General features: G+C 37.7%; 2 protein-coding genes and 1 long non-coding RNA gene across 4 annotated transcripts; 2 read left to right on the top strand and 1 right to left on the bottom strand.

Moving 5' to 3' along the window:
- Nucleotides 1–259: 259 nt before the first annotated feature.
- On the top strand, nucleotides 260–11,534 carry Ptpmeg2 (Protein tyrosine phosphatase Meg2). Its single transcript, XM_033342637.2, has 10 exons — nucleotides 260–581; nucleotides 1,746–1,979; nucleotides 2,074–2,163; nucleotides 2,254–2,394; nucleotides 5,452–5,715; nucleotides 5,801–6,186; nucleotides 6,277–6,516; nucleotides 6,596–6,746; nucleotides 6,844–7,051; nucleotides 7,139–11,534. Exons 1-10 carry the CDS (start codon nucleotides 549–551, stop codon nucleotides 7,366–7,368), a joined length of 1,977 nt encoding a protein of 658 aa, XP_033198528.1. The 5' UTR covers nucleotides 260–548; the 3' UTR covers nucleotides 7,369–11,534.
- LOC143303480 (uncharacterized) lies at nucleotides 10,812–12,020 on the bottom strand. Its single transcript, XR_013059847.1, has 2 exons — nucleotides 11,796–12,020; nucleotides 10,812–11,261 (listed from the first exon to the last, which is right to left on the bottom strand). It is a non-coding gene; the product is annotated as an uncharacterized LOC143303480 (long non-coding RNA).
- Nucleotides 12,021–12,177: 157 nt separating this feature from the next.
- Nucleotides 12,178–23,439, top strand: Snx27 (sorting nexin 27). 2 transcript variants are annotated; one of them, XM_033342674.2, is made up of 7 exons: nucleotides 12,178–12,542; nucleotides 19,084–19,221; nucleotides 19,540–19,764; nucleotides 19,856–20,166; nucleotides 20,460–20,698; nucleotides 20,796–21,077; nucleotides 21,415–23,439. In XM_033342674.2, exons 1-7 carry the CDS (start codon nucleotides 12,214–12,216, stop codon nucleotides 21,481–21,483), a joined length of 1,593 nt encoding a protein of 530 aa, XP_033198565.1. In that variant the 5' UTR covers nucleotides 12,178–12,213; the 3' UTR covers nucleotides 21,484–23,439. The 2 variants fall into 2 exon arrangements, with proteins under 2 accessions (XP_033198565.1, XP_033198575.1); XM_033342684.2 differs by lacking the exon at nucleotides 12,178–12,542 and adding an exon at nucleotides 18,539–19,013.
- The last annotated feature ends 604 nt before the right edge of the window (nucleotides 23,440–24,043 follow it).

Below are 24,043 nucleotides of genomic sequence, written 5' to 3'. Positions count from 1 at the left end.
CGCGCGCATTGAAACACGTACCGATACGTGTGCGGATTATAATATACTAACAACGATTCTGCTTCCGTTCCAAAACACACCTGGCTTGTTTCCGGCGTTGAATTTGCACGAAATCGTATAAGACTTGGGGAGTCAGAGAGGCTTTCGACGTTAACTATACTCGACCAATGATAGCATATCCGGCGTGAGAAGGACAGGCGACCGATAAACTATGGTACAAATCTGTAGTTAATGTATAGTATGGTATAGTGTCGCCTACACACTCACGCTTCCAAGATGGCGCTCAACCTACGGAGAGAAAGACGATCGAGCGTCTGAACGGGTCGGAGCGGTTCTGCTATAGCTGTGTCAAGCGTCGGACAATGAACGAGTGCCGGACCAATTCACTTGTTTTTGTCATCGCTTCGACCAGTCGGTCATAAGGATAGTGTTGTGCGTTTTGGTGTGGAAACAAAATGTGTAGCCACAGACAGAGGATCGTTAGGATAGAGTCGAAAACAAGTACGTGCTAGTGCGATTCTTCGGTTATGTCAGTGCGTTAAGTCAAAATGGCAGCCACGTTAACTGTCGAGCAAGAACAGGTAAGCGATTATCTATCGTCTCGTATAGAATATATTGTATCAAAAAATTGTTTCAACCGATCTCGCCGACATCTCGAAACGATCGATCGCGATCTTTTTTTTACTTCGATCCCTACATCACGTACGTGTTTACAACCGCGTAATATAAACATTGCTCGTTTCTCTGGCGCTGATCCTTTGAATCTTCCCGATGATTTTCAACGGAAATGACAAAAGAACTAAATTCTTCCTGCTCGATAGAGCTTCAGGAATGTCTTTCGACGAATTGCAACTGCGATTACACTACTCAACGTTGAATATATTAAACAAGTGCGATAGATAGACTCGCGTGTGTACATCGTGCTTTAATCATCAATGTTTGTATAACTAGACATTGTCATCGTGACAATAATGTTCGATCTTTTTATCGACTGAGAATTCTCGGAACATCGTATTATCTTATTTCTCGTGAATATGTCAAGATTTATGTACAATTTCGATAGAAAAATTGTCATATATCGTGACAAATAAATCATCGAATAGTATGCGGTTGATAAACAAAAGGATTTTGTGGCTTTATATGGTCTGCGTCGCGGAAAACGACGAATCTTCCGCTCTAAAAATTCAATCGTGGCATTAAATAGAATGTGTACGTCTTTCATAAGCAAAACGTGACGTTGGAATTAAAACAAAGCGTGAACTGTCGGTTAGCAAAGCTTTATTAAAGTATCGATTTACGATATTAAATTTCTTGACCCTGGAATGAATCTATCCATTTACCACACCGGTCCCCGGCGAGCGTACTATGGCGGAAGTTGCCGGTGGGTAGGTAGTCGGGCACCGGAAGTTAGATCGGTACCCAGGGCATGTACACAAATCATTGACGAATGACTGTTACGCGTTTCGACAGTGTAGAAATGTTGCGAGACTATACCATTGTTCCAAACGTGTCTCGTATAATCTTCTTTTTGATTAATGATCATCTTCCTCTTATTAGAATTTCGCGCATTCTACGAATTAGCGTTTTTTTGTCGGGATATATAAAAAACCATTTAAGCGGAGAAAGCAGTTGATGATTAGAGGAAAGTGTTTTGTGTTAATGTTAAATTTAATGTGAAATAAATTTCAAATTTAACAAGATCTGCTTTGTTGAAAAATGTCTGATCAATCTCGTTGTGTTTACAGGCCACGAAAGAATTTATAGAAGCAGTTAATAAATGCCGGGCTGGAAGAAGAGCCGGTCCAGTATCGTGGAGCACGGCTGTGAAATTTTTAACAGCGAGGAAATTTGAAGTCGCGAGAGCATTAGCGTTGTACGAACAGCACGAAGCCACCAGAAGGCGAGAGGGTCTTGCACTTTTGTACCCTACTCAGGAACCTTTGCTCAGTGAATTACGCACAGGAAAATTTACAGTTTTAGTAAGTTCCCAATTTTCGTTAAAAAGAATCTGAATGTGATCTGGCGTTCTCGATTACATGATGTTTATACGATGCATTTGTGAAAATGTTGTAGCCTTCGAGGGACGCTACAGGGGCAGCCATAGCTATTTTTACAGCACATTTACACCTTCCACAAAATACCACGCACCAGACAACGTTACAAGTGAGTGTGTACTTACAAAAGCTATAGAAGATTATACCATAAGAGACGTTGTAAATTATTAATAATGGAACTTTCACTGTCTCGTTACAGGGTGTGGTGTACCAGTTAGATGCAGCGCTAGAAAGTGTAGAAACTCAAAAGCACGGTCTGGTTTTTATTTATGACATGTCGGATAGCAAATACCAGAATTTCGACTATGACCTCTCCCAAAAGATTCTCACCCTCTTAAAGGTAAGTTTCACATCCGTGCACGCGCGATCTCAAAACGATCTACGCATCCCTTGTACATATATTTATTATTTAACTCTATCGAGATACAAAAAAGTAGCGCCAGAATGATGACACACCTCGTTAAATTTAAGTCAGTTATTATAAACACTGTTAAATCCTGAATAAATAAATTTATTACTCTTTGACAGAAACTTGATATATACTCCCGCGACTTAACAAATTTACCATTCTCGATATTCACCTTGGCTCATTCACGAATCTACGTCCGGAGTTTACAGAGCACCGAGAAACAAAGAGGCTTTGTTGGTAGCAACGGATCGTTCCGAATGTAGGCCATTATCTTTACACAGGAAATTTAATCAACATCTTTGGCTTTTATTCGTACCACGGACGAAATCAGACCGTGTAATGCACGCATGTGTCGCCAGTCTGTGAAAAAGATTAGCCTAATATGCGAATGCGTAACGTTGCACGCTAGAAAATATTTGAGACGCGTGTATTGGACCGTTGTACCTCCTAGTTGGTGACAAAAAGGGAAGGAGCGGGTCGCTTAGAATCTCGATTATATAATACGGAGCAATACATAAAGTAATTCCGAAGTGTCTGCTGGTGGGGTACATAGAAGGGTGTATCTCAAAGAACAGGGAAGTTTAAGGGGTCGTTAACGCTTCACGGAAACCCACTTGCAATTGCCCAGTGAGCCGCGCATTGCGAGCGAGGCAAGGGAGTTTCAAAGGTTTTGGTCGAAATGACGCAGTTATAGGATATTCGTGAAACTATTTCTAACGAACATTTTTACGTCACCGGGCACCGAGGTAAAAATAATCATCAGTTTAGTCGGATTATTTATTAGGAACCGGGGATAAAGTAGAATTCTATTCTGAAACGCGTGTCTAGGGGAAGTATATAAAAGGAAAATGCATAAAGGTACGTGATCGCTTTCTATTCGACTAATAACGTTCCGATACTCTTTCATTTTCCGCTCTATTATGCCCGTCTGTAGCGTATAATCGGTCGCGGACTGACTACTACTTTTCCCGATAAAGTTTCGTCTTTTCATCGGTTATGGACTGATAAATTAAAGTTCGTATCATGGTAAAAATAATGTGACCCGTTTCAAAATCACGTTCCTCAAGGGCGTTCGCACTAAAAACTAGAAAAAGGTGCTACACGGTGAAGGTGATATTTTGTTTACGTAGTCAGATCTGCGGTTAAAAATAATGCGGAACGTTCTAGTTTTAGCGGTGGCGAGTTTTAGAGGTTGATAACCCCCGGGTTGTACGCAACACGATTCACATATTTCAACGAATTCTGATTGCCAAAGTACCGGACGTGAAGCAAGAATAGGTCCTCGGGTTGAGAGACACTGACATAATACGTCACCGCACGTAGGATCGCACCTTTACCGGGGGGGAGGGGGGGAGAGAAAGAAATTCGTGTAAGGGATGCTAGAGCGGTGGTAAAAAGAAGGGGTCGTTGGCGCGCATGCGCGGGATAACGTCGCGACGCTCGTGGTCAGTAATCATCGTGACCCCTTTGCGGCATTATCGTGCACAGTTCGGAAGAAGTTACAACCTGATTCCACCGTTTGGATCGCTGTAATTTCTTCGAGTTGTCGAATCGTCGCGTTGTTCCATCCGAATACGCAAACCAACCACTCCGCGGCACGAGAATGACGTTGTAACAATCGGGAACTGTAGCAGCGCGAGTTATGCTCGTCAACCGTAGAAAACGGTTATTCTAATTTCACGCTATCGATTGACTGACCGAGTGTCGGCAGTGATTTCGATTCCATCGATTCAACGACCACTGGATATACCCTGGTGATTAATCGAATTTCAAGCCGATCGAGAGCGCTCGATTTATCGTTACATCGGCGCTTCGTTCGTACACTAGATAATCCACGTTCTACGATCCGTCGTTTGATAGGTAGATCGCCTAACGAGCTTGTGTCATCGATGCCCGATAAAATATTCGCTTGCGGTGCACCTTTTCGCGACATACGGTAAACGAAAATTCTAATCTATTGATTGATTGTGCTCAAGTGTTCGTATCACACCAAAATACCCTCGTATGTAACTTCCTCGATCCCGATTTTCATCTGTCACGATCTTCGATATAGGAAATCTGTTTGTATAGCGATCGGTAATCGTTCTGAATCGATTCGAAACAGCTTCAAGACGTCGACACTTTTTCGTCGTGTTTTCGCGGGGTTTCGATGTAATAGAGTTTGTGCGCTTAAGATCGTAAAGATGTAGTGGTGCTGCTGCTGCTGACGTCGTTGCCGTTACGGTACTTCCGCCCTCTATATACACCACAGAGGGTACCGAGGGTTAAGTTACCGTGTTTCCTGCATTTTGCACAACTCCAGAAGTGAGAAAGAATTTTTCACGCATTACACGTCCCTATTGATCTGAAATCTTGAATGTTCGTCGACCCCGTGCCTATGAATCGTTTGTCCCAGTTCAATTGAATTTTGCATCGTTTGATGCAACGCGTAACTAGCCTATAAGACAGGTTTACCGTTAAATTGGATCGAAACTCGTGCCACGTAATTCCGTAGTTTTCCTCTAGAACGAAACCCCTTCGCGTGTAAAACATATATTCGAAGATTGCTTGCAGTTGGCACTAAAACGTAGTTCTCGGTTTATATACTATTCTATTATTGCATCGTCTTGCAAAGGTCAAATTTGAAAGTCGCTCCATTTCGAAAATAAATCATGCACTCGCGTTAACCGATCGTTTTTTAATATCTTTTATCTTTAAACACAAACACATAGACGCGCGCGCGATGCACGCAATATTTTTTTTTTTATAATAATATCGTTATATAAAAATAAACTGTATGTTATAAACTGATCGATTATTCGATTATTCTTTTTTTATTACTTTGTTTCTGCAGTTTACTACTTGCGTAAATAATTCGTTTATAAGCATATGTTCCATTATTTTCAGTTTTATACTTTACGGTGTCGCATGTAAGATGGAAAATGTAAATATTGAACTATAATAATTTCGGTCGAGTATACGTACTATAACGATGTCGTATTGTTTCAGGGTGGTTATCCAGCAAAATTAAAAAAAGTCTTAATAGTGACTGCACCGCTGTGGTTCAAAGCACCCTTCAAGATCCTTCGATTATTCGTGCGTGAAAAGTTGAGGGACAGAGTATTCACCGTATCCATTCCTCAATTAACGTTACATATCCCGCGGGAATCATTACCGCATCGCTTGGGCGGCACATTGGAGATACAGCATGAGGCATGGCTTCTCCACTGTCTTAAATCCATGACAAACAGGGGAGGGGGTGAGCTTTGTGAGGTCAGTATTCTAATTGCTTCCATTTGTTCTAGTAGATGCCAAAAGAATTCTTCAACAATGATTCATGGATTTCTTATATGTGTAGGTTACCCCCAGAGTGGGTACTCCTCTTTCGCCCACATCGAAAAACCACACGGTTCAAAATCCCAATGGAACTACGGTCAGTAGCTCAACTAGTCCTATAATCGATAAAAACAAAGTTAAAAATGGTATCTCCAATATTGGAGATATCGAGATTACGAATGGTGATATCTGGATGGGAACCGATGAGGCACCATCTCCAGTACAGCCTCCGTCCTCAGCTAGTTCAGGGTTTAGCGACGACGATAGCCTACACGGGGATCTCGGCATTCAGGCCGTTAGCATGGAACAACTCATCGAAGAGATTCATTCGAGAGGACGCGCAGGTCTCATAGCGGAGTACACGGAAATTAGGCAAAGACCGCCCGAAGGTTCCTTCAATAATGCAAAGTACGCGAAGGCTGTATTCTTTGAGAAATATGTTTCGTAGGATTATCACCGAATCGTCGTTTAACAAACAATTTCCGATACATTTTTCAGATTAAGATCGAATCAGTCGAAGAACCGGTACACAGACGTGCTTTGCTACGATCATAGTAGAGTGTGCCTGTCGCAAATAGACGGGGACGCCACATCGGATTACATAAATGCTAATTTTGTTGACGGTTACAAACAGAAGAACGCGTTTATTAGCACACAGGGTCCGCTGCCGAAAACTTGCGGTGATTTCTGGAGAATGATTTGGGAACAGCAAACGCTCGTTGTCGTTATGACCACAAGGTAGATCGATAAAGGCACATTTCTCTGATTGCTTTGATATTCAACCGGAAAGATATCTATAATTTTTGATGGATTTTAGAGTGGTGGAAAGAGGTCGCACGAAATGTGCACAATATTGGGGACCGGAACCGGGAGATGAAGTACAAGCGGGAGGTTTTACAGTAACCACTCTTGAGGTTGATACGAATCCCGATTATACGATATCAATGCTTCTTCTTACAAACAACAAGGTATGTCTCGGTGTTGGCTTAACTTTCAAGGACGGGAACTGACGCCCTCGATGTTTAGAAGTTTCTAATCGATAAATACATTACGCTTTTATTTTAGACTGACGAGGCAAGGGAAGTTTGCCATATGCTGTACACCGCGTGGCCGGATTACGGTGTCCCACAATCGGCCAGAGCTCTGTTACAGTTTCTAGCCTTAGTAAGACAACAACAAAATAAATTACTTGCTAGTAGAGGAGATACGTGGGCTGGACATCCGCGAGGACCTCCTATAGTTGTTCATTGCAGTGCAGGAATAGGAAGGACAGGTATAAATGCCGATATTCACGCGAGTTTTAAAGAAAACGTTTAGAGAGTAGAACAAAGACACTTATCGCGGTATGTTATTTTTCTAGGAACATTTTGCACATTAGATATTTGCATATCGCGACTAGAAGATACTGGAACTGTAGACATTCGTGGAACTGTGGAAAAAATCCGAGCACAGAGGGCCTACAGTATTCAAATGCCAGACCAATACGTTTTCTGTCATCGTGCTCTGGCAGAGTATGCGCTTTCCAGAGGGATACTTAGTTCACAACATCTTGCTATGTTACCTCCAACCATAGAAGAAGATTCTGATTAGGGTGTAACCTTTATTATCATGTACCAGATTGATGTTCTTCCCGAGTATGCGTAACAATCTCCTTACATAGCCTATTTCTAGCTTAAATAACTAAAAGTTATTTTTTGCTATCATCTCCATCGATGTAATATTTCAGATTTCTACTCTTATGTTAGGCTATATGTTTAGAGAATATCTAAAGAAAGACTAGTTTTTTCAAGGCCAATATGTGCGAACAGAAACCTTCCGTTTTTGTTCCTTGGTATTTTGCTCTGTGAACAAGCGATTCGATATTAAGAATAAACGACGTTCTAAGTGGCGCAAATGTGCCAATTAGAAACGGCTGTCCGAGTAATAGCGTGAAACGTGGCACAATCGGATGCCGGTCCAAGTTTAACCCTCTCATATGTAAATTTTATTGTACATTTTAAAAGATGACTACGAGTTATTTAAAACGTGTAAAGTATGAAACGTCTTACTTTATGAACATTCCATTTGAGAACAATTACTACGTCAATTAAATTAATATATAATGTATTGTATACAAGTATGTGAATTATGCTATTTCATAGGTTTAAAGAATTTTTCTTGTGTTCTGTGTTACGTGTACCAGAGTTAAAGTCACAGGACTTGGCGCTCTATAAAATGCAGTTTCATTCGTACAGACTTTATTTATTATATTAGTGTACTACTATACGAATTAATACGTTTGATAGATAAATAATAATTAATAGTAGTTTCATAATAGTATGCTTAGTTTATCGCTACTTGCATTATCGCGTAATATGTACTTTATATCCTAACCACGATTAATTGCACTCTCCGTTACGATAATTAGTTTCGCATTTTTATCGTCATTTACGATTTGGTAGGACTTGAGTCTATTTTGTTAAACTCGTACTAAATGCTAGCTGATTTTTGTTGTTTCTACGACGTGTCTTTCATACTTTGAACGCCTGTCTAAAAATTAAATTATCAAGTACAAAGTTTTAAGGATATATTGTTATAGAATCTTTATATGAGAGGGTTAAAGTTGTAAAACTGATTTATTAAGGAAGAAGACCTAAGTATAATGAAACTTAAAAAAAAAAAAGATATGAATGTTGCGAAAAATCACAAAACTATGGACGATATAATTTAAACGGCCGATCGGTCACTGATATGTAAGATTTAAAGACCTACAAATATATTATAACGTGTTACAACGGCTTCCGTCATACAGGAACTAAGTAATCGACGATCGTATTTAATAGGCATTTTTGGGTAACCAAAGATTATCTCCTACACCGTCTCAGAACAATTACAATTGAATCGCGTCTGGATATAGTTGGCTGACACTTTCTAAAAAGATTCTCTTACAGGGATTGTTAAACAGGGATCATTGCATAGATTAAAAATACTTCCAATTCGATGAAACGTTGAAAAAATTTAGGAAAGTCGTACGAAGTTGAACCTTTAAAAGGGGCGAATGAACAACTAGTTTACCTCGAGAATCAAACGTGCTTCGTTTTAGCAACGGTAGGATTTTTTAAAGATTATAGTGCAAAGATATGAAGCAAATTCAAAACGCGCTCTTCCACGAAAGCCTTCGTGTATAATACGAGAATAAGAGAAAGAGAACAGTGTGATTTACAATTGAAATTTTTAGAGAATCGACCACTTGTTTCGAGCCATTAAGTATTTAGGTTGATATTGTCGAAGTGTCGTAAGATATATACATTTTTGATTTCACTAATCGGAGAATCAATAGATCAACACGGTTGTATTAACTTTCATTTCGCCATAGCTTTATCAACAACGTAATCTTATCGGCCGGAAAACGAAATGTATTCACACGAAGAAAGTATGCGAATGTTGATATAATTTGAGGGTGTGTCCAAAAGCGCTGTTGTAGATGCAAACGCTTTTTAATACGAATTTTTTAGCATTTACTTGTTAAAAGCAACATTGAGAGGTTTTTTAAAGGTGCGTTGTGAAATGAAGCGCGCTTATATCAAAACAAGAATAATAGTAGAAATTCTGTTTGGGGACCGTGTTTGCATAGATGTTTTATCTGAGAATTTCTTATTAAAACGATTTAAAAATCCTGAATGTCGATGTCGATCGATGTCCAATTTATAGCTAACACTCTGTCTAACCGTCTATTTGTTAAATGTATATTATAATAGTTGCAAGAAAATCGTAATACTAAATTGTTGTTACAAAGGCAATTGATATTACAATGAATTTTTCTTGCGTCTTAAATTTAATGTATGATACGAATTTTAACGGAGACATGGTGAATTTGTTGTTACATCGCGGAATATAATATGTGATAGCCGTTTAGACCGCTCTCGATATACGATTTATAATTGTTTTTGTTTATAAGAACGCTGCCATGTTAGCGTAACGTTTAACTATGAGTTTTGCGTTTTATTTAAATTTCATGATCTAGAATCTAGATTTACCGTTCGACTTATCTTGTAATTTATACGATTTGATTTGCCATTACGCACTAGACGATGCCAATGAACTCATTGGAACGAGAATCTTTTTTTGCCGAGAAAATTCTTTGCCCAGAACCCAATGCGTGTATTTTCTGTACAGTCTGTATATTATGCGCAAAATTTAGTAGGGTCACTTCGACCGATACGTCGTCTCAGATCTATCGATAGTGAACCGTTTGTTAGGAATATCTTCGAATTTTATATAAACGGAAAAAATGCTGTTGTACTAAATGCTTAGTCAGACTTAAATAAGTTTCGAACAATTTTAATGTATACACGTTCCTCCTATTCTTGGGTTACCTTAAAAAGGGCATGTTATCGATACAATCATATTTATTATTACTAATTATTATAATAATTATTATTACTATTACTATTACTATTATTACTATTATTACCACTACTACTGCTATTATTATATTATATTATATTATATTTCTCTAACGTTTGTAATTAGTTCACAGTGCCCTTTTATATTATCTATTATATTTATTAAAAAGATTATCTTAAAGTATTCATACGATGTACATAATACGCACATACTATCACGAAGTCTTAAGGTTCACTTAAACCTCCATGTTCTCAGGGTTTCACTTTCTAAGAACCTGCTAGTTGGAAATGTAAAGAAAGGAGGAAAAGAGAGTTGCATAATAAGAGTCAGTCGTAACGATCCGTTAAGTTAAGAAAAAGCACGAAATTTTTTAGCACGTTTTTGTTCTGAGATTAAAAAGCAAAAAAAAAAAAGAAGAACAAATAAAATAAAATATTCAAAGTATATGTGTAAAACATCATATTACGGTTATACACAATGCCAAAAAGTACATTTTTATTTTGTTCAACACAGAGTTTCTCTCTTTCTTATTCGTTTTTTATTTGCGAACAAGTGCAGTCTGTGAATACGGAGGTTTTATCGAGTTCTCATTTTCTTCGTATGCAAAAGAAAATTCCGACCCGATGTTTTCGTCGTTTCTCTCTCGCTCTCTTTCATTCTAATTAAGTGTGGATGTAACGTGTGATTTTGTAGTAATTTGTGTGTGTCTATTTCATAATATCCTCAGACGTGTATCGGTAAACCGGAGATAAATGCGCAAAAACAGAAAGAAACCACCAGAACAGGTACTAAAGTTTTTTGTAAGGTACTCGGGCGAGTAACGTATGCTCTAAACCCCTTAGAATAATTTTGTCTTGCGCATTATCGAAAAAGTAAGGGTACAGATAGATTAAACTAACCAATTCAACAGTATTACGATCCTATATAATTTTATATTCTCAACATTATCCCTTTTCGCGCGATCAGTATTCTCTCTGCTCTTTGTTCGATTATTCTCATTCCTGTAAAAACGTTGTTTCAACCGTCGTTGGTAATTTATTTGAGTCCTACGATTCTCTAAACCGCACCTCTGAAGTTCCATTGACGATATACATTTTCTAGAAATATAATTCAAAAAATTGATATTCGCTCGGATTTTGTACAATAAAAAAGTTAGAAATGGAGGGGAAGGAAGAATCGATATCGAAAAACTGATTACTCTGTAATTAAATTGAAATTCTTGTTTCAAGCATAAAGGTAAAACGTACTGAGATATTACGAACAACAGAGATTTAAATTAAGAGTGGGAACGAAATATTGTACATATGACTTTAAAACAACTATCGCACATGAATGTATCTAATAATTATTTAATATATTGCAAACATAAATGGTGTTCTATGTTTCTATGGTTTCTAAAATCCCAAGATTCAAATTTACATCCGCCATTTGAAATTTCAAATCACATCAGATGGTAGTTATTTTGCAATGGGGTTAAAAGTGTTACGCATGTGCAGCGCCGCCGATGCACCAGCGCAGCATCTCATAATTTTTAAAAATAACGGTTAAATTTTCATCATAACTTTAAAATATCATATTTGCGATTAAAAAATATTTATGATAACCAACATACAACACACATTACTACATACCTTAGTCCTCCATTTCAAATCACGAGTCCACTGGTTCTATGTTTTCTAATATTATCATCCCAACAGCGTTAGCAAAAGACAAGTAAAGATTCTTCAAGATGACATCCATCTTAATCCAACGATTCGATTTACACACAAACAACGTAACACACTTATTATGTATATATGACAATGGAAACGATAAAAAGGAAAGTAAGAGCATCATTTCACAAACGGAAAGAGAGTGTTAACGTTGGCGGTAACAGCTGATTCAAAAGACTGACCTCTGGCGGCCGACCACTAAACTCATTAACATGGAAGAAAGAAAGACGTCTAGAGAGGGGGAAACAGAAAGAGAAACGCGAGGCGGGCTACACAGGCGCAGTCTTGCGGCGGATTTTCGTATGAGAGAAAGATCAATGGGCGGTCAGAGAGTAAGATGGCGGACTGCGAGTCGGAGGTGCAGCGCTTGTCAGCCGCGGACGAGGACGTAACGAGAAACGCGAGCGTGACGATGATCACCAACGGGCGCGTTCCTCAACACCCGGTAAACCAGACAAATCCGATCGAACAGGGGCCAAGATGCGTCATCATTTACAAAACTGAGACTGGTTTTGGGTTCAATGTACGCGGTCAGGTCAGCGAGGGTGGACAGCTCAGAAGCATCAACGGAGAATTGTACGCGCCGCTTCAGCATGTCAGCGCTGTATTACCTCGAGGCGCTGCTGAGAAAGCCGGTGTACGAAAAGGCGATCGCATATTAGAAGTGTGAGTAATCCACTCTCTCGCTTCGTTTGTTTTCTTTTCGAAGTTCTCCGATCATTTTGTTTCTCTGCGCTCTTTAGCTTACGATCTGATCATTGTACGTTTACCTGTCAAACGAGTACCGACTTTTACCTCGTCTGAGAAGTAAGAGTATTTCTTATTGGATATTTACAGGATAAAGATCGCATACAGCCACTCGTTGTATCCACTGTGTGCGAATTGTAGTGGGCTACCCGAAAATTGTTAACCGCATAGATTGAACAGCCGAATTGCTGTTTGCTTTAAGCTTTATCGATACCGCTCGTTTTAATCAATTTCACTGGTTAGACGTAATCTCTCCCAGTACAGAAGATGGTTTCTGAGTTAGGTTTACATTTCACCTGATCCTACCATTCTATCAGGAAGTGAACATTTAATTCTGCTTTTGTTTCACTCGATTTTCGATCTTTTCGTTGTATATCCTTTTGTTAACGGTCAGTATTATCTACATAGACATATATTTTAGAAGATATTTAGAAGATTTGTATAGCAGACGCTTTTGGAAAGGAAAATCTATACCGATCAATCGAGAGTTTTCCATTTTAATTCTCAAGCATCAAAATATATTATTCGATTAGAAACGTAATTGTCGTAACGATGTAACTGAAATAACGGTACAGACAAACATACACGCCTTCTACTTCGTAAGTAAGTTCTTTTGTTTGTATTTTCATAAGTATAAAACAGTAATACGTTTCCACGTTGAAGGGAATATGACACAATGTCGAGTTTGCAAATCAAAAACATCATAGCATTTATTCTCCTGATTTATGCTAGTCTCATGTGTAGATCTCCGATTTATATCGAGGAATGACGACTTTCTAAATGAAAAGCTGCTTTATCGACGCGATACTATGTAATTGTCGCGATCAAAGTTATTCAAAACTACTCAAGTTTCGATCGCGCGTTTTGACGTTTCGAAAAGTCGATTCGAATCGTTGAAAAAGTTTGCCCATTTGACTCTTCACTGAAACTATTCTTTGGCCTTACTTCAAACCGGTCATTATGCTAATTATACCTGTACGAGGTAATTAAACACTGTTGAATAACCAACAATAACCAACATGTAATAAAATTCGGAATGATATTTATTTCGTCGCTTTCGCTCTTGTTTATAACGGAAATATGTTTTGATACAGTAGTCTCTGCTGCTTAATCAGCCAGACGAATTTAAATTGAATGAAGCTTCTTATGTACCTCATGGCATTAATCCAGCTGCATTGTTTCGACCATTTTCGATCCACTTGTACTTTTCTAACATTGAAAAATATCTCAGGTTTTAACAAAATATGAAAAAGATCTTATTGGTGTGCATGATATCTCATTTAAAAATGTTACGTTGAAATCTTCTTAAGCCATTACAAAATATACTTTTTGTTTGCTGCAATGAGAGCAAAATTGAAATATAAAAACTTGAGGATCGCAACAGGATCCAAAGACGATTTTTGCATTTCAACTTTATTATTTTTATATTTTGTAATAATAAAGTAAATGTTTGCGCGTATTTGCTGTAATCTAGATAGCGATCAATATTTGACTAATATTTCTCTGTTTTTGGTCGATCGTTTTAAATTCGCGCGAACAAAATATGAGAACGTATCCTGTCGACAGCCTTTTCTTCTCCACCTCCCCTCCATTTCCTGGTACTTCCGACCTGGTGTTTTTCTTATCTTTTTCTGCGTTAGAAAACGCAACAGTATTATTATCGGCCCGATCTTTCGCTGTTGATTTCGCAAGATCGGTAATCGCCTTTGCAATTGGAATTTCAACGAAGCGCGCGATAATTTATCAATTTAAACATCGTGATACATTAACTGGGATGAAGTTAATTTTCTTTCCCATTTCTTCGGGAATTCCTACTCTAATTTTTTTGTTTTTAGTGTTATTCCCCATTTATGAAATGGAAGTGCAATCTCTGATTTTTATGTGATCGATGTATCAATAGGAAAGCTACTTAGTATTGAGCATGGCTTTTTAAATTCTTTCTCTGGCGTATAATTCGTAATATCCTTATTTACCACAAGTCCAATGAACGTTTTAAAACAATTTTAGGCGTAACAGCTGTTATTGCGATACAATTAGAATGGAAAAAATAAATGTAAGTTCCGTTCGAAGCATATGTCATTTAACTTGCGGACGGACTTAGATGTATTATCAGCTGCAAGATATACTTAAAAACATTTTACTGACTGACAAATAAATTTACCGCCTGTTGCATAATTATTATCGGTATAAAGCGTAATGTCAAGGCAAAAAAGAACAGACATATGGTAATACATACGTGGATTCTAACCATTCTATAATGATCGTCTAATGGTACTGTAAACTTGTTGGTTTGTTAATTTTATTCGCGTAGGGCGTCATTGAAAACGAATAGGAAAATACGATTCACGATATACATAATAAGTGTTAAAAACGGTTCTATCAAACACTCGATAATTATTAAATGTCTAAATAATTTCACGATCTCTGTAAAATATATACTTGCAAAAAATATTTTCTAGCTTTCTTGTACACTTCCAGATTTGTGCCAAATTGTATCATGTCTGTATCACTGTAATCATGACATTCGTGTCTCACTATAGCGTTAATGAAATTTCCAAATGTTTCGCGTAACGTATATAATGCATTTGTAAAACATTCCTATAGATGTTGAAATATTCACACGAGTCACTGTGTATAACTATCGTTATGAAAACAAAACTTGTATAAGCAGGCTATTCCCAGACGTAAACAGTTTGCTTTGTGGCTTTGTTTTTTTGTCCAAGGAAGATTAACAGAAGACATTGTTCCCAGGGAAAAATGTATCAAGGTTTATTAGTTAATTCGTTATCTTGAGTAAGCGCAATAGGTCAGTGTACTTGGTTGAACCAACTCGAGAAATCAGACGTTAATCACGTAAGTAAGTACCTATATCTACTATTTACAGTAACTTTTCTTTTTTTATCATTTACACACACGCTGACGATGGTAATTAGAGTAGAAAGCAAATTCTGTAGAAAGCAACTCGATAACATAAAGAGTTAATATGTTCGCTTGGCAAAATACTATAATTAACGTAAAATTGAGACAAGGTCGACTTAGAAATTTGATTCTTCTCTTCGATACGCTAGCTTCATCAAGCATCGAAGCTTGCAGAAGGTTTGTCCCTTGTACGGCTTCTAACAAGTGGTTACACGTACGCGTGGCGATCTCGTGGATGGACTTTTCAGCCGCCAAGGACACGATATTAAATTAGAGTGAAACGGGTGTTTCTTCGACGCGATTATGTGCCTCAGAAAAAAAAGAAGAAAATCGCTAAGCTTTAAACGAAACTTGGAAGTAATACCAGAAAATGTAGACGAAAGAGTAGGATGTTAGAGATAATTCCGTATCAGTTGTTAAGGTGGATACGAGTAAGAAATAACGATATCATCTAATCTGTAAAGAATTAGCTAATTTCTAATCGAATCGAAGAATTTCCTAATCGTTCAACATAGGAAGTTTATATATACTTTATTTATCTATATAGCTTATTTTTTTTTTATTTATTTTTTATATTTATTTTTTAATATTTATTTTCTAATTTTCAATAAGCAATATTTATTTTTTAATATTCAGATGCGGTTCAAGAGAGTCGGCGGGAAAAATATTTCTTCAGTTCCTGTATCTCATCACGTACAATCTTATTATTGCCATTGATCCATCTGATACCGTTTATATCTGCAATCTGTTTTACTAGTTGCACCTGGACCAGTTTCATTGGAATAGCTGAGTAATTATATGAATGAACTGGTATGAAGAAACGCTACATGGTTTATTCAATTAGTCTATAGGCTAATGTTTGTAGTTATCGTATTACTAATATCTAAGCTTAATTTAATAAAGAAGACCAAGATGTCATGCTTGGTTTTGTAAATTCGAAGAATAAGAAATTCATAAATAAACATAACGTTGAATTTTCTCGAAACTTTTTAATAACTGCGTAAAGTTATTTATTAATGTCTGTTTAATGTATTATGTACGGGTTAATTTTACGCAGACGTAATTGTATGCACAAGAATGCAAATAATGATCATTGATGAATGATTTATTTCACGCGATGCGGCACTAGATATTTCGTAACTTCAGTGATTACCAGACTACGAGTGTTTATGCAAATTTGGTTACATTACTACCTGAAAAAGTAAAATCTATGTGATAATTTGTTTCAAATGCTAAACGTTATATGAAACACTATGCTTTGAATACGTTATATATCATTTTTACATACAGTCTAAAGATTTGTACATCTTAAAATTGTTCAGAAATGCATAAACATCCGCAGCCTAGCTATTGCCACAAATACAATTCCTCGAATTCATCGTTCTAAATCGATGAAATACGAAGTTTCATCACGATGTATATTAACCGTACGTTATGCATACTTCGTCCGTGCTGTTACTCTTTCATGACATTGTGTTTGGTAACTTACTAATAGATAACTAGTTCACATTTTCATCGTAATAGCAGATTATCTCGCTCCTGTTGAAATGTATCGTTTGGTTGACATACCGATAAATGTAAATACGCTTGGCATTCAGATATATGTATATGACCTCTTTTCTACGTTACATCTTGCGCTAAGTGCGAAAAATATTGTGGAAAAATAACGTGATCGTAATGGCGATTAATAACAAGAACACTCGATAAAGGAATTTTATCGATATTTTTTAAAAAAATTGCAACACGTTACGTGTATGTAATTTTTTTTCTCGACGAATGATCGATTCTGCGACACTCGGACAAACACCGAGTACTACCGTGTTATCGTTCATTCAGCGAATTCATCGCTATTTGCTTGCTTAGCTTTCCCTTCAATTACGTCCGCGACTGTGTCGATTAAAGCCTGGAGAACTGAAAGCCTTTGATGGAAACGAGTAGAATTGAATTGGTGATCAAATCTGTAGGATTTATTTTTCTTTTGGATAAGGTCAACGTACGATTAACAGTGGATGCAATGCAGATAGTATCGCGTGTTGATAATTGTAGACTTCGTCAGTTATCAATCAACGATGAGTATATTAAATCCTATCTTGGAGCGTTTTCAGCACGCCCGAAGTATTCGGTCGTTTGCGAGATTAAACTGGAAAGAAAAAACAAAGAGTTCCGCAGTTTACGTTTATATAATTCTTGCCAATTATATATTACATGATTACGTACATTTTTACATGATTGGTATCCTCTTTCGACCAGACTGCGTCGTAGGAAAAGTAGCACGCGATAAAGAAACAAACGATAGTTTTATCGAGACCCATATATCTCGGTAAATCCATTTCCTTATCTTCTGTTCTTCTCCCTTCTTTTCTTCTCTTTCTCTTCAAGCACCGATCTTGACGAGAACATTAAATTGTCATTAGACTTGTAAAACATTTAAAAATCAGTTTCGATAGTTCTATTTTTATCTTTGATCAATAATAGTCGCCCTTATCCTTCATTGATTTCATTACAGTCTGTTCAGGTCAAATTACATTGTTCTAAATCGTAAGAGAAGCGAGGCGATTTTCTGTTGCTCCGATACTTATCCGGGACAGACGCGCAGAACACCTGAAAAACGGTTTGCTGTAAAAATAGCAACTCTCATTAAATATACTCGCATTGTCGTACGAGTCTATTAACAGCCCATGGCAGGAAAGTTGCGAAGAAAGTTTATCTTTCGCAATAAATTGATAAAACTTGAGCTTAACAATTATACTCTCGATTCTCAACGCAATATATGCGTAACAGTTTTCCATTGAAAATATTCAAATACTTTCGCCGATCGCTGCATAAATTGATCCTCGATGAAAAGTCATCGTATACGACAAGAGTATTAATAATCAGAAGCATAGTAATTTTTTTTTGTTTACAACGCGTGGCATTATCTGGCCAACCCAGTTCGCTACAGAATCAAAGATAATAAAATAAAGTTAAGGTGAAGGGGGGAGGGGGGATACGAGGTCGATAGGGATAAGTATAAAATGCACTGTTTATGCTTAGTTGGAGTGTAGTAGATCGCAAATCGATCGCAGAGTCGTGCCTCCTCTCGCGACCAATAACAGTCGTCCTTTCACGCGTGGAATTCGAAGTTCGACCAAGGCTGGTCACCTGTTTTCCTCCTTCCTTTCCTCCTGTGTTTCTTTTAGTTGTGAAAGTCAAAACTAGCCACGGAATCGCGACTGGGCAGAGAAAGAAAGAAGGAAAGATACTGCAACATTTGCTTTCTTTCCTCGCTGTGTAGCTTCGAGTGTAGTCCGAACAGAGCCTAACAAGTCACTGCTTTGATTTTGCAACAGTTGACAACTTTTTCTCGATATCGTGGTGATAAAACTATAAAATGTTGACGTGTTATGTCACTGCAGTTCAATGCGAGTGGATGGAAAATCGTGGACGTCGCGGACCGAATCTTGACTCGCGGTTCAAAGCAATCACGGCAGGGTAAAAGAAAGATGTGTGAAATGATTTGTAGATGTACTTTTTGGAAGATAAAGACATGGTCTTGTTACAGAAACAATGTGAACGTCGAGGGAGCCACCCACAAGCAAGTGGTGGATTTGATCAAGTCAGGGGGTGATGTCTTAACGCTGACTGTTATCTCCGTTACGCCGCAGGAAGCGGAAAAGTTAGAACCTTTCGAAGATTTAAGGTACGCAAGTTGCCTTACTATCTATCGTGATAGTCTCTTTAAGAGATAAGATCTTCAAATTTTAAAGAGACTTAGGTGCTTAAAATCTTCTAAGATCTCTTAAAGATGGATTCTTAAGTTTTCGATCTATTGACGTGCACAGTCATCTATCAGGCGATGGGATCGTCCGTTGCGAAAAAATGTTGTATGTCAATGAGTTTCAAGATTTCGAGACTTTTGGAGCGTTTAAAGATCTTGCGATAGATTTTCAAGCGTATTAAATGATTCCTTGTTTTCACTTTCCGCGCATTTATATTGGTCGATTACGCTTTCTCCTAGTTATGCATCGGTGGACTACAGCGAGAAGCGATCTCTACCTATCAGCGTGCCGGATTATCACGTCCGTGAGAGGAAGCACGAGCGTTATGTGGTTTTCAACGTTCACATGGCAGGCAGACATTTGTGCTCTCGACGCTATCGAGAATTCGCTGCGCTGCATATGGCACTGAAGAAGGAATTTATCGGTTTTAACTTCCCTAAGCTACCAGGAAAATGGCCATTTCAGTATGATATCCACATCAAATTCCGAATTTTTCGGCTCGACCCGTGCGTCTGATGTATTTTTATATGTAAATATTGTCATATTTGTGCGTAGATTGAGCGAGCTTCAACTGGACGCGAGAAGGCGCGGATTAGAACAGTATTTGGAGAAGGTTTGCGCCGTGCGCGTAATTGCCGAAAGCGATATCATGCAAGAATTCTTGGCCGATAGACTCGAAGAGGATGGAGATCAAGGTCCAGCTGTCGATTTAAAAGTACTATTGCCGGATCGCGAGGTTGTTACCATAACTGTGGCTAAAGCTGCCTCCGTCAGTGACGTATACGATGCAGTTTGCAGTAGAGTGGGACTAGACGCGGAAACCGCGAGATACTTTTATCTTTTCGAGATCGTGGAATATAATTTCGGTACGTAATTTGGAAGTAAATTCAGTAGATCGAATTATTTAATACAGTGGTTACAAAAAAGTATTGACACACGATTGTATTTATTATAATATTTACATGATAATTAATTAGATCAGAGTACATATATGAAAGGGATATGTTAAACGAATATATAATTATATTAAAAATGAAGTGTAGAATCTGATAAAAAGCGCTTCATTGGAAAATATAGATGTGTGGCAAGATCTATTGTTAACTACTGTAATATATCCAGAGATGTCATTCGTTTTAATAGAATACCGTTTGTTTCGCAGAAAGAAAGCTGCAACCCCATGAACATCCTCATACCTTGTACGTTCAAAATTACTCGACCGCCAGTGTGACGTGTTTAGCAATAAGAAGGTGGCTTTTCAATGTAAATAGACCACTCAGCGAGCAAGCATTAACCTGGACCTTCTGGCAAACTGTGGACGAAGTTAACAGAGGACACATTTCGGCCGGCGAGAGATTGTATCAGTTGAAAGCATTGCAAGACGCGTCGAGGAAACACGAGGTACGAGCGACTTTTTATTTCTATGTAATATGTGCTGTACCCTCGTCAGTTTCAAAAGTCTTGTATTCACATTCCCTTTTTATTCTTTTGTTTGTAGTACCTAAAACTAGCGAAAGAATTGAGCGGTTACGGCGATATCGTGTTCCCTCATTGCGCGTGCGACTCACGAAAGGAAGGACACGTTGTTCCCGCTGTTGGAACACCGGCATTTAAGCTACACGCAGCGAAGGAGGACGGCACTTTGGAATCTCAAGTCGTTGAATTTCACTGGAACACCATTACTCGATGGGAGGTAGACGAAGAAGGAATGGCGTTCTGCTTTCAATACACGCGCCAAGACAACCGTCCACCGCGTTGGCTAAAGCTTTTCACACCTTATGTAAGTAGTGAGTTCCCCCTTTTTTCTTATTCAAAAGATGAATTTCAATAACTTGCTGCAATGTGTTACTGTACATTGATTGCAGTCATTTCTTTTGATGGCAGAGCAATGCTGTTTTACGAGTCGTTCTTTATTTTCTATTTTTACCTGGATGTTGTATGATAATACAATAGTTAATAATCTGTTTATTCGCTATGTATAGGTGATATGTTGTGAGAGGATGCTGTTACATTATTCATGATCTGTCTTTTCCATTTCTTTTTTCGTGTTGTATCGTTACGATTTAATCAAACTATTTTGCATATTTACGATCGAACATATTACGTTTTATTTGCAGTACACGTTCCTGTCAGATTGTTTTGACCGAATAGCCGAAGAAGCAAAGTGGGACGATCCAGGAGAATGAGGTAACGTGCGGCGTTAAAAAACGTGTATGGTGCATAATAGCAAAGGTATCGTCTCATCGGACACATTTCACTTATCTTTGTAGCAAGAACTTTTTGATTAGGATTACTTTTCTAAGACGATTAAAAAATTAACGGGACACCCTAATCACACCAGACTCCTGTTTGATTAGTTTCACGATGCTACGAACACAGTGCATCTGTTACGTATTAGTGTACGATCTTTTAATAGTATTGCAAATACGAAAAGTACTACTAGAAAATTAACATTTTCCTTTTGTTCTAAACAAAAGAGCAAACATCAGCATCAGATGGATGTAAACGTATCGTTGTATCTCTAGCTAATAACACTTCTATCGTAGATTGCGCTACTTTAGTTAGAAAGGGAAGAATACTAAGCGATCGCATTACTTTCTATGTAAGATATTGTTGCTATAGTATCATGCTAAAACACCAGATGAATAGATGAACCTATTCTTTGGCCTATCGTTCATCGTGTATAACGTATCTTTGGGTCTCGATCGGGAGAATCATTGAATTACGAGACGTTCCTTTCTACTAGCCTAATAAGTATCGCCAACTTTCGTTCGTTAAATCCTTACGAGTATATGAACTTAACCAACAAGTATTATCTTTTAAGGGTTAGTTTTCTTTATACTCTGTGCGCATTTTTTCACTTTTTTTTTTACATTTTTTCCAGCCCGTTTTCATCTACGTATACGGTTGTATGTACTTGATAACGAAGTAGAGATTTTCCCAACATCCAGTTCATGTTATCATGTGTGTAAAGTAAGCGTAATAGTGGTTCGAACGATAGCACAGATTACTTTTTCCCGAAGCTATATTTTTACTATTAAAGAAGCAGAAGTATAAAGTAAAAATTGTTTTCGATCCGATCTCGTGTAATCGCGCGCCGGTAGTGTACAAATGGTGAATATACGTATATCAGAGATTGTAAACGAGACGCGATCCAACTTAAAAATCGTAGCTGTGCTTAGACATTGAAATCATCGTTAAACTCGCAAACAAATACACTTCATTATCCTTCATTATACGACGACAACATTCGTAACGTGTGTAAACGTTTGTCTAAAGATAAAACTTAAGGTAACGATGATTTAGCGATGGAAGAAACAAGAAGCGTCAAGATCCCACAAATATAAATAAGACTTAAGAGAAACGTTAAGAGTTAAAGAAAGACATGGGTAGAACGCCATAGCAGGTGAGCAAAGAAAGATAATACTCAGTGACATTGTTAAAGAAGATACAGATAATAAGAACGAAACGATTATATATGAATAATTTTAGCGTCTTTAAAACCGGTAAATACACTGATGCACCTTTAAAGCATCTTGGCCTGTTCGTCGTGTTAACCGATGGAACAGCGAATTGTTCGGAACCAATCTATCGCTGGGAACACCACATTCGTCGTTATGGTCTCTCTATTTTTTCCTTGTCGCCTTCTTCAAATTGCTTTCCATCGATAGGCTTCGCGATCTTCTGCACTTCCGTTCCGAACGATTCGCTTGTTCAACAACGAGAGAAGCCTCGGCAGATAATAATTATAGAAATAGATGTATAACTATCGTTAATGTTTTTAAACTTTATTCGAAGTGAATTTCGCGTGATTTTTGAGGCAGCAGAAGCCGAATGGTTTATCCTAAGGATATCGAAGAGGGAGATAACGTTAGTAGCATTAAGAGTATAATCCTTGAAGTGCCGTAAGAATAATGAGAACCTTTTTGTTTAAACGAAACGAATGTTCTGTTCGCAAAGATTTCTAATAATTCAAGTTCGATTGATCGGATTAATCTAAGGTGATTGATTATCGTTCAGTACTGTACGATATTTAAGCAGGGAAGTTTTGATTATTTTTATGGGAATTTCACGCATTGAACACAGTACTATCCGATCAGATATATAAATATGTACGTCTGAAATATAAATCTACTTACGTATATATGTATCTGTTCCGCTCATATAGATCGATCAATCGGGGATGTACACAATGACGATTTTTGATTTTTATCCTATCAATAATTCTACTATATGGGAACTGTGCAAAATGATCTGCAAGTTATTGTTGAAAATTCACCCGTAATTATATTTGAACGAAGACGAACGAAGGTGGACCTTCGGTTTCTCGAGGCTCGGAACTGAAAATTGTAGTATCACGATGCTACGAAGTTCGCTTATAATTCAAGCATCGAACAATGGTTTGTAAGTTCGCCAATACGATTATCTCTTGTTTTAAGTTATGAGTTTTTGTTCAATTTTTCCAACAAAAATCTATAAATACTAGTAGCTTGGTCGTATTAAGCGTTACCTGCGCGAACATTTATTGCTTTAAGTTTGTAATTCGTGAAAGCGCAGTACACGAAGTACCGAACAAGTATTAAAATATCATTAATAGACTCTAGCCGAAGGTCGCATCGATTGGCAAAAACGGCCGTAAGATTTTCATGTCTTTTTTGTGATATATTATTCTATTAGTCGATGAAGTAATTATATAATAAATAATTAATTATTCGAGTTTCATCGGTAGCGTCGGAATAAGCAATT

This window comes from Bombus vancouverensis, chromosome 13 (genome assembly GCF_051014615.1).
Source record: "Bombus vancouverensis nearcticus chromosome 13, iyBomVanc1_principal, whole genome shotgun sequence".
NCBI lineage: Eukaryota > Metazoa > Arthropoda > Insecta > Hymenoptera > Apidae > Bombus > Bombus vancouverensis.
Note: the sequence above shows the minus strand (reverse complement) of the source record. Positions and strands in the feature narration are given on the sequence as shown.

Bases quoted from the DNA above. Each gene is read 5' to 3' on its own strand.
- Ptpmeg2 (XM_033342637.2), top strand. From the start codon at position 549: ATGGCAGCCACGTTAACTGTCGAGCAAGAACAG. The intron at 582-1,745 runs GTAAGCGATTAT...TTGTGTTTACAG, and splicing joins TAACTGTCGAGCAAGAACAG to GCCACGAAAGAATTTATAGA. The intron at 7,052-7,138 runs GTATAAATGCCG...TTATTTTTCTAG, and splicing joins TGCAGGAATAGGAAGGACAG to GAACATTTTGCACATTAGAT.
- Snx27 (XM_033342674.2), top strand. From the start codon at position 12,214: ATGGCGGACTGCGAGTCGGAGGTGCAGCGCTTGTCAGCCGCGGACGAG. The intron at 20,167-20,459 runs GTACGTAATTTG...TTTGTTTCGCAG, and splicing joins GATCGTGGAATATAATTTCG to AAAGAAAGCTGCAACCCCAT. The intron at 20,699-20,795 runs GTACGAGCGACT...TTTTGTTTGTAG, and splicing joins ACGCGTCGAGGAAACACGAG to TACCTAAAACTAGCGAAAGA.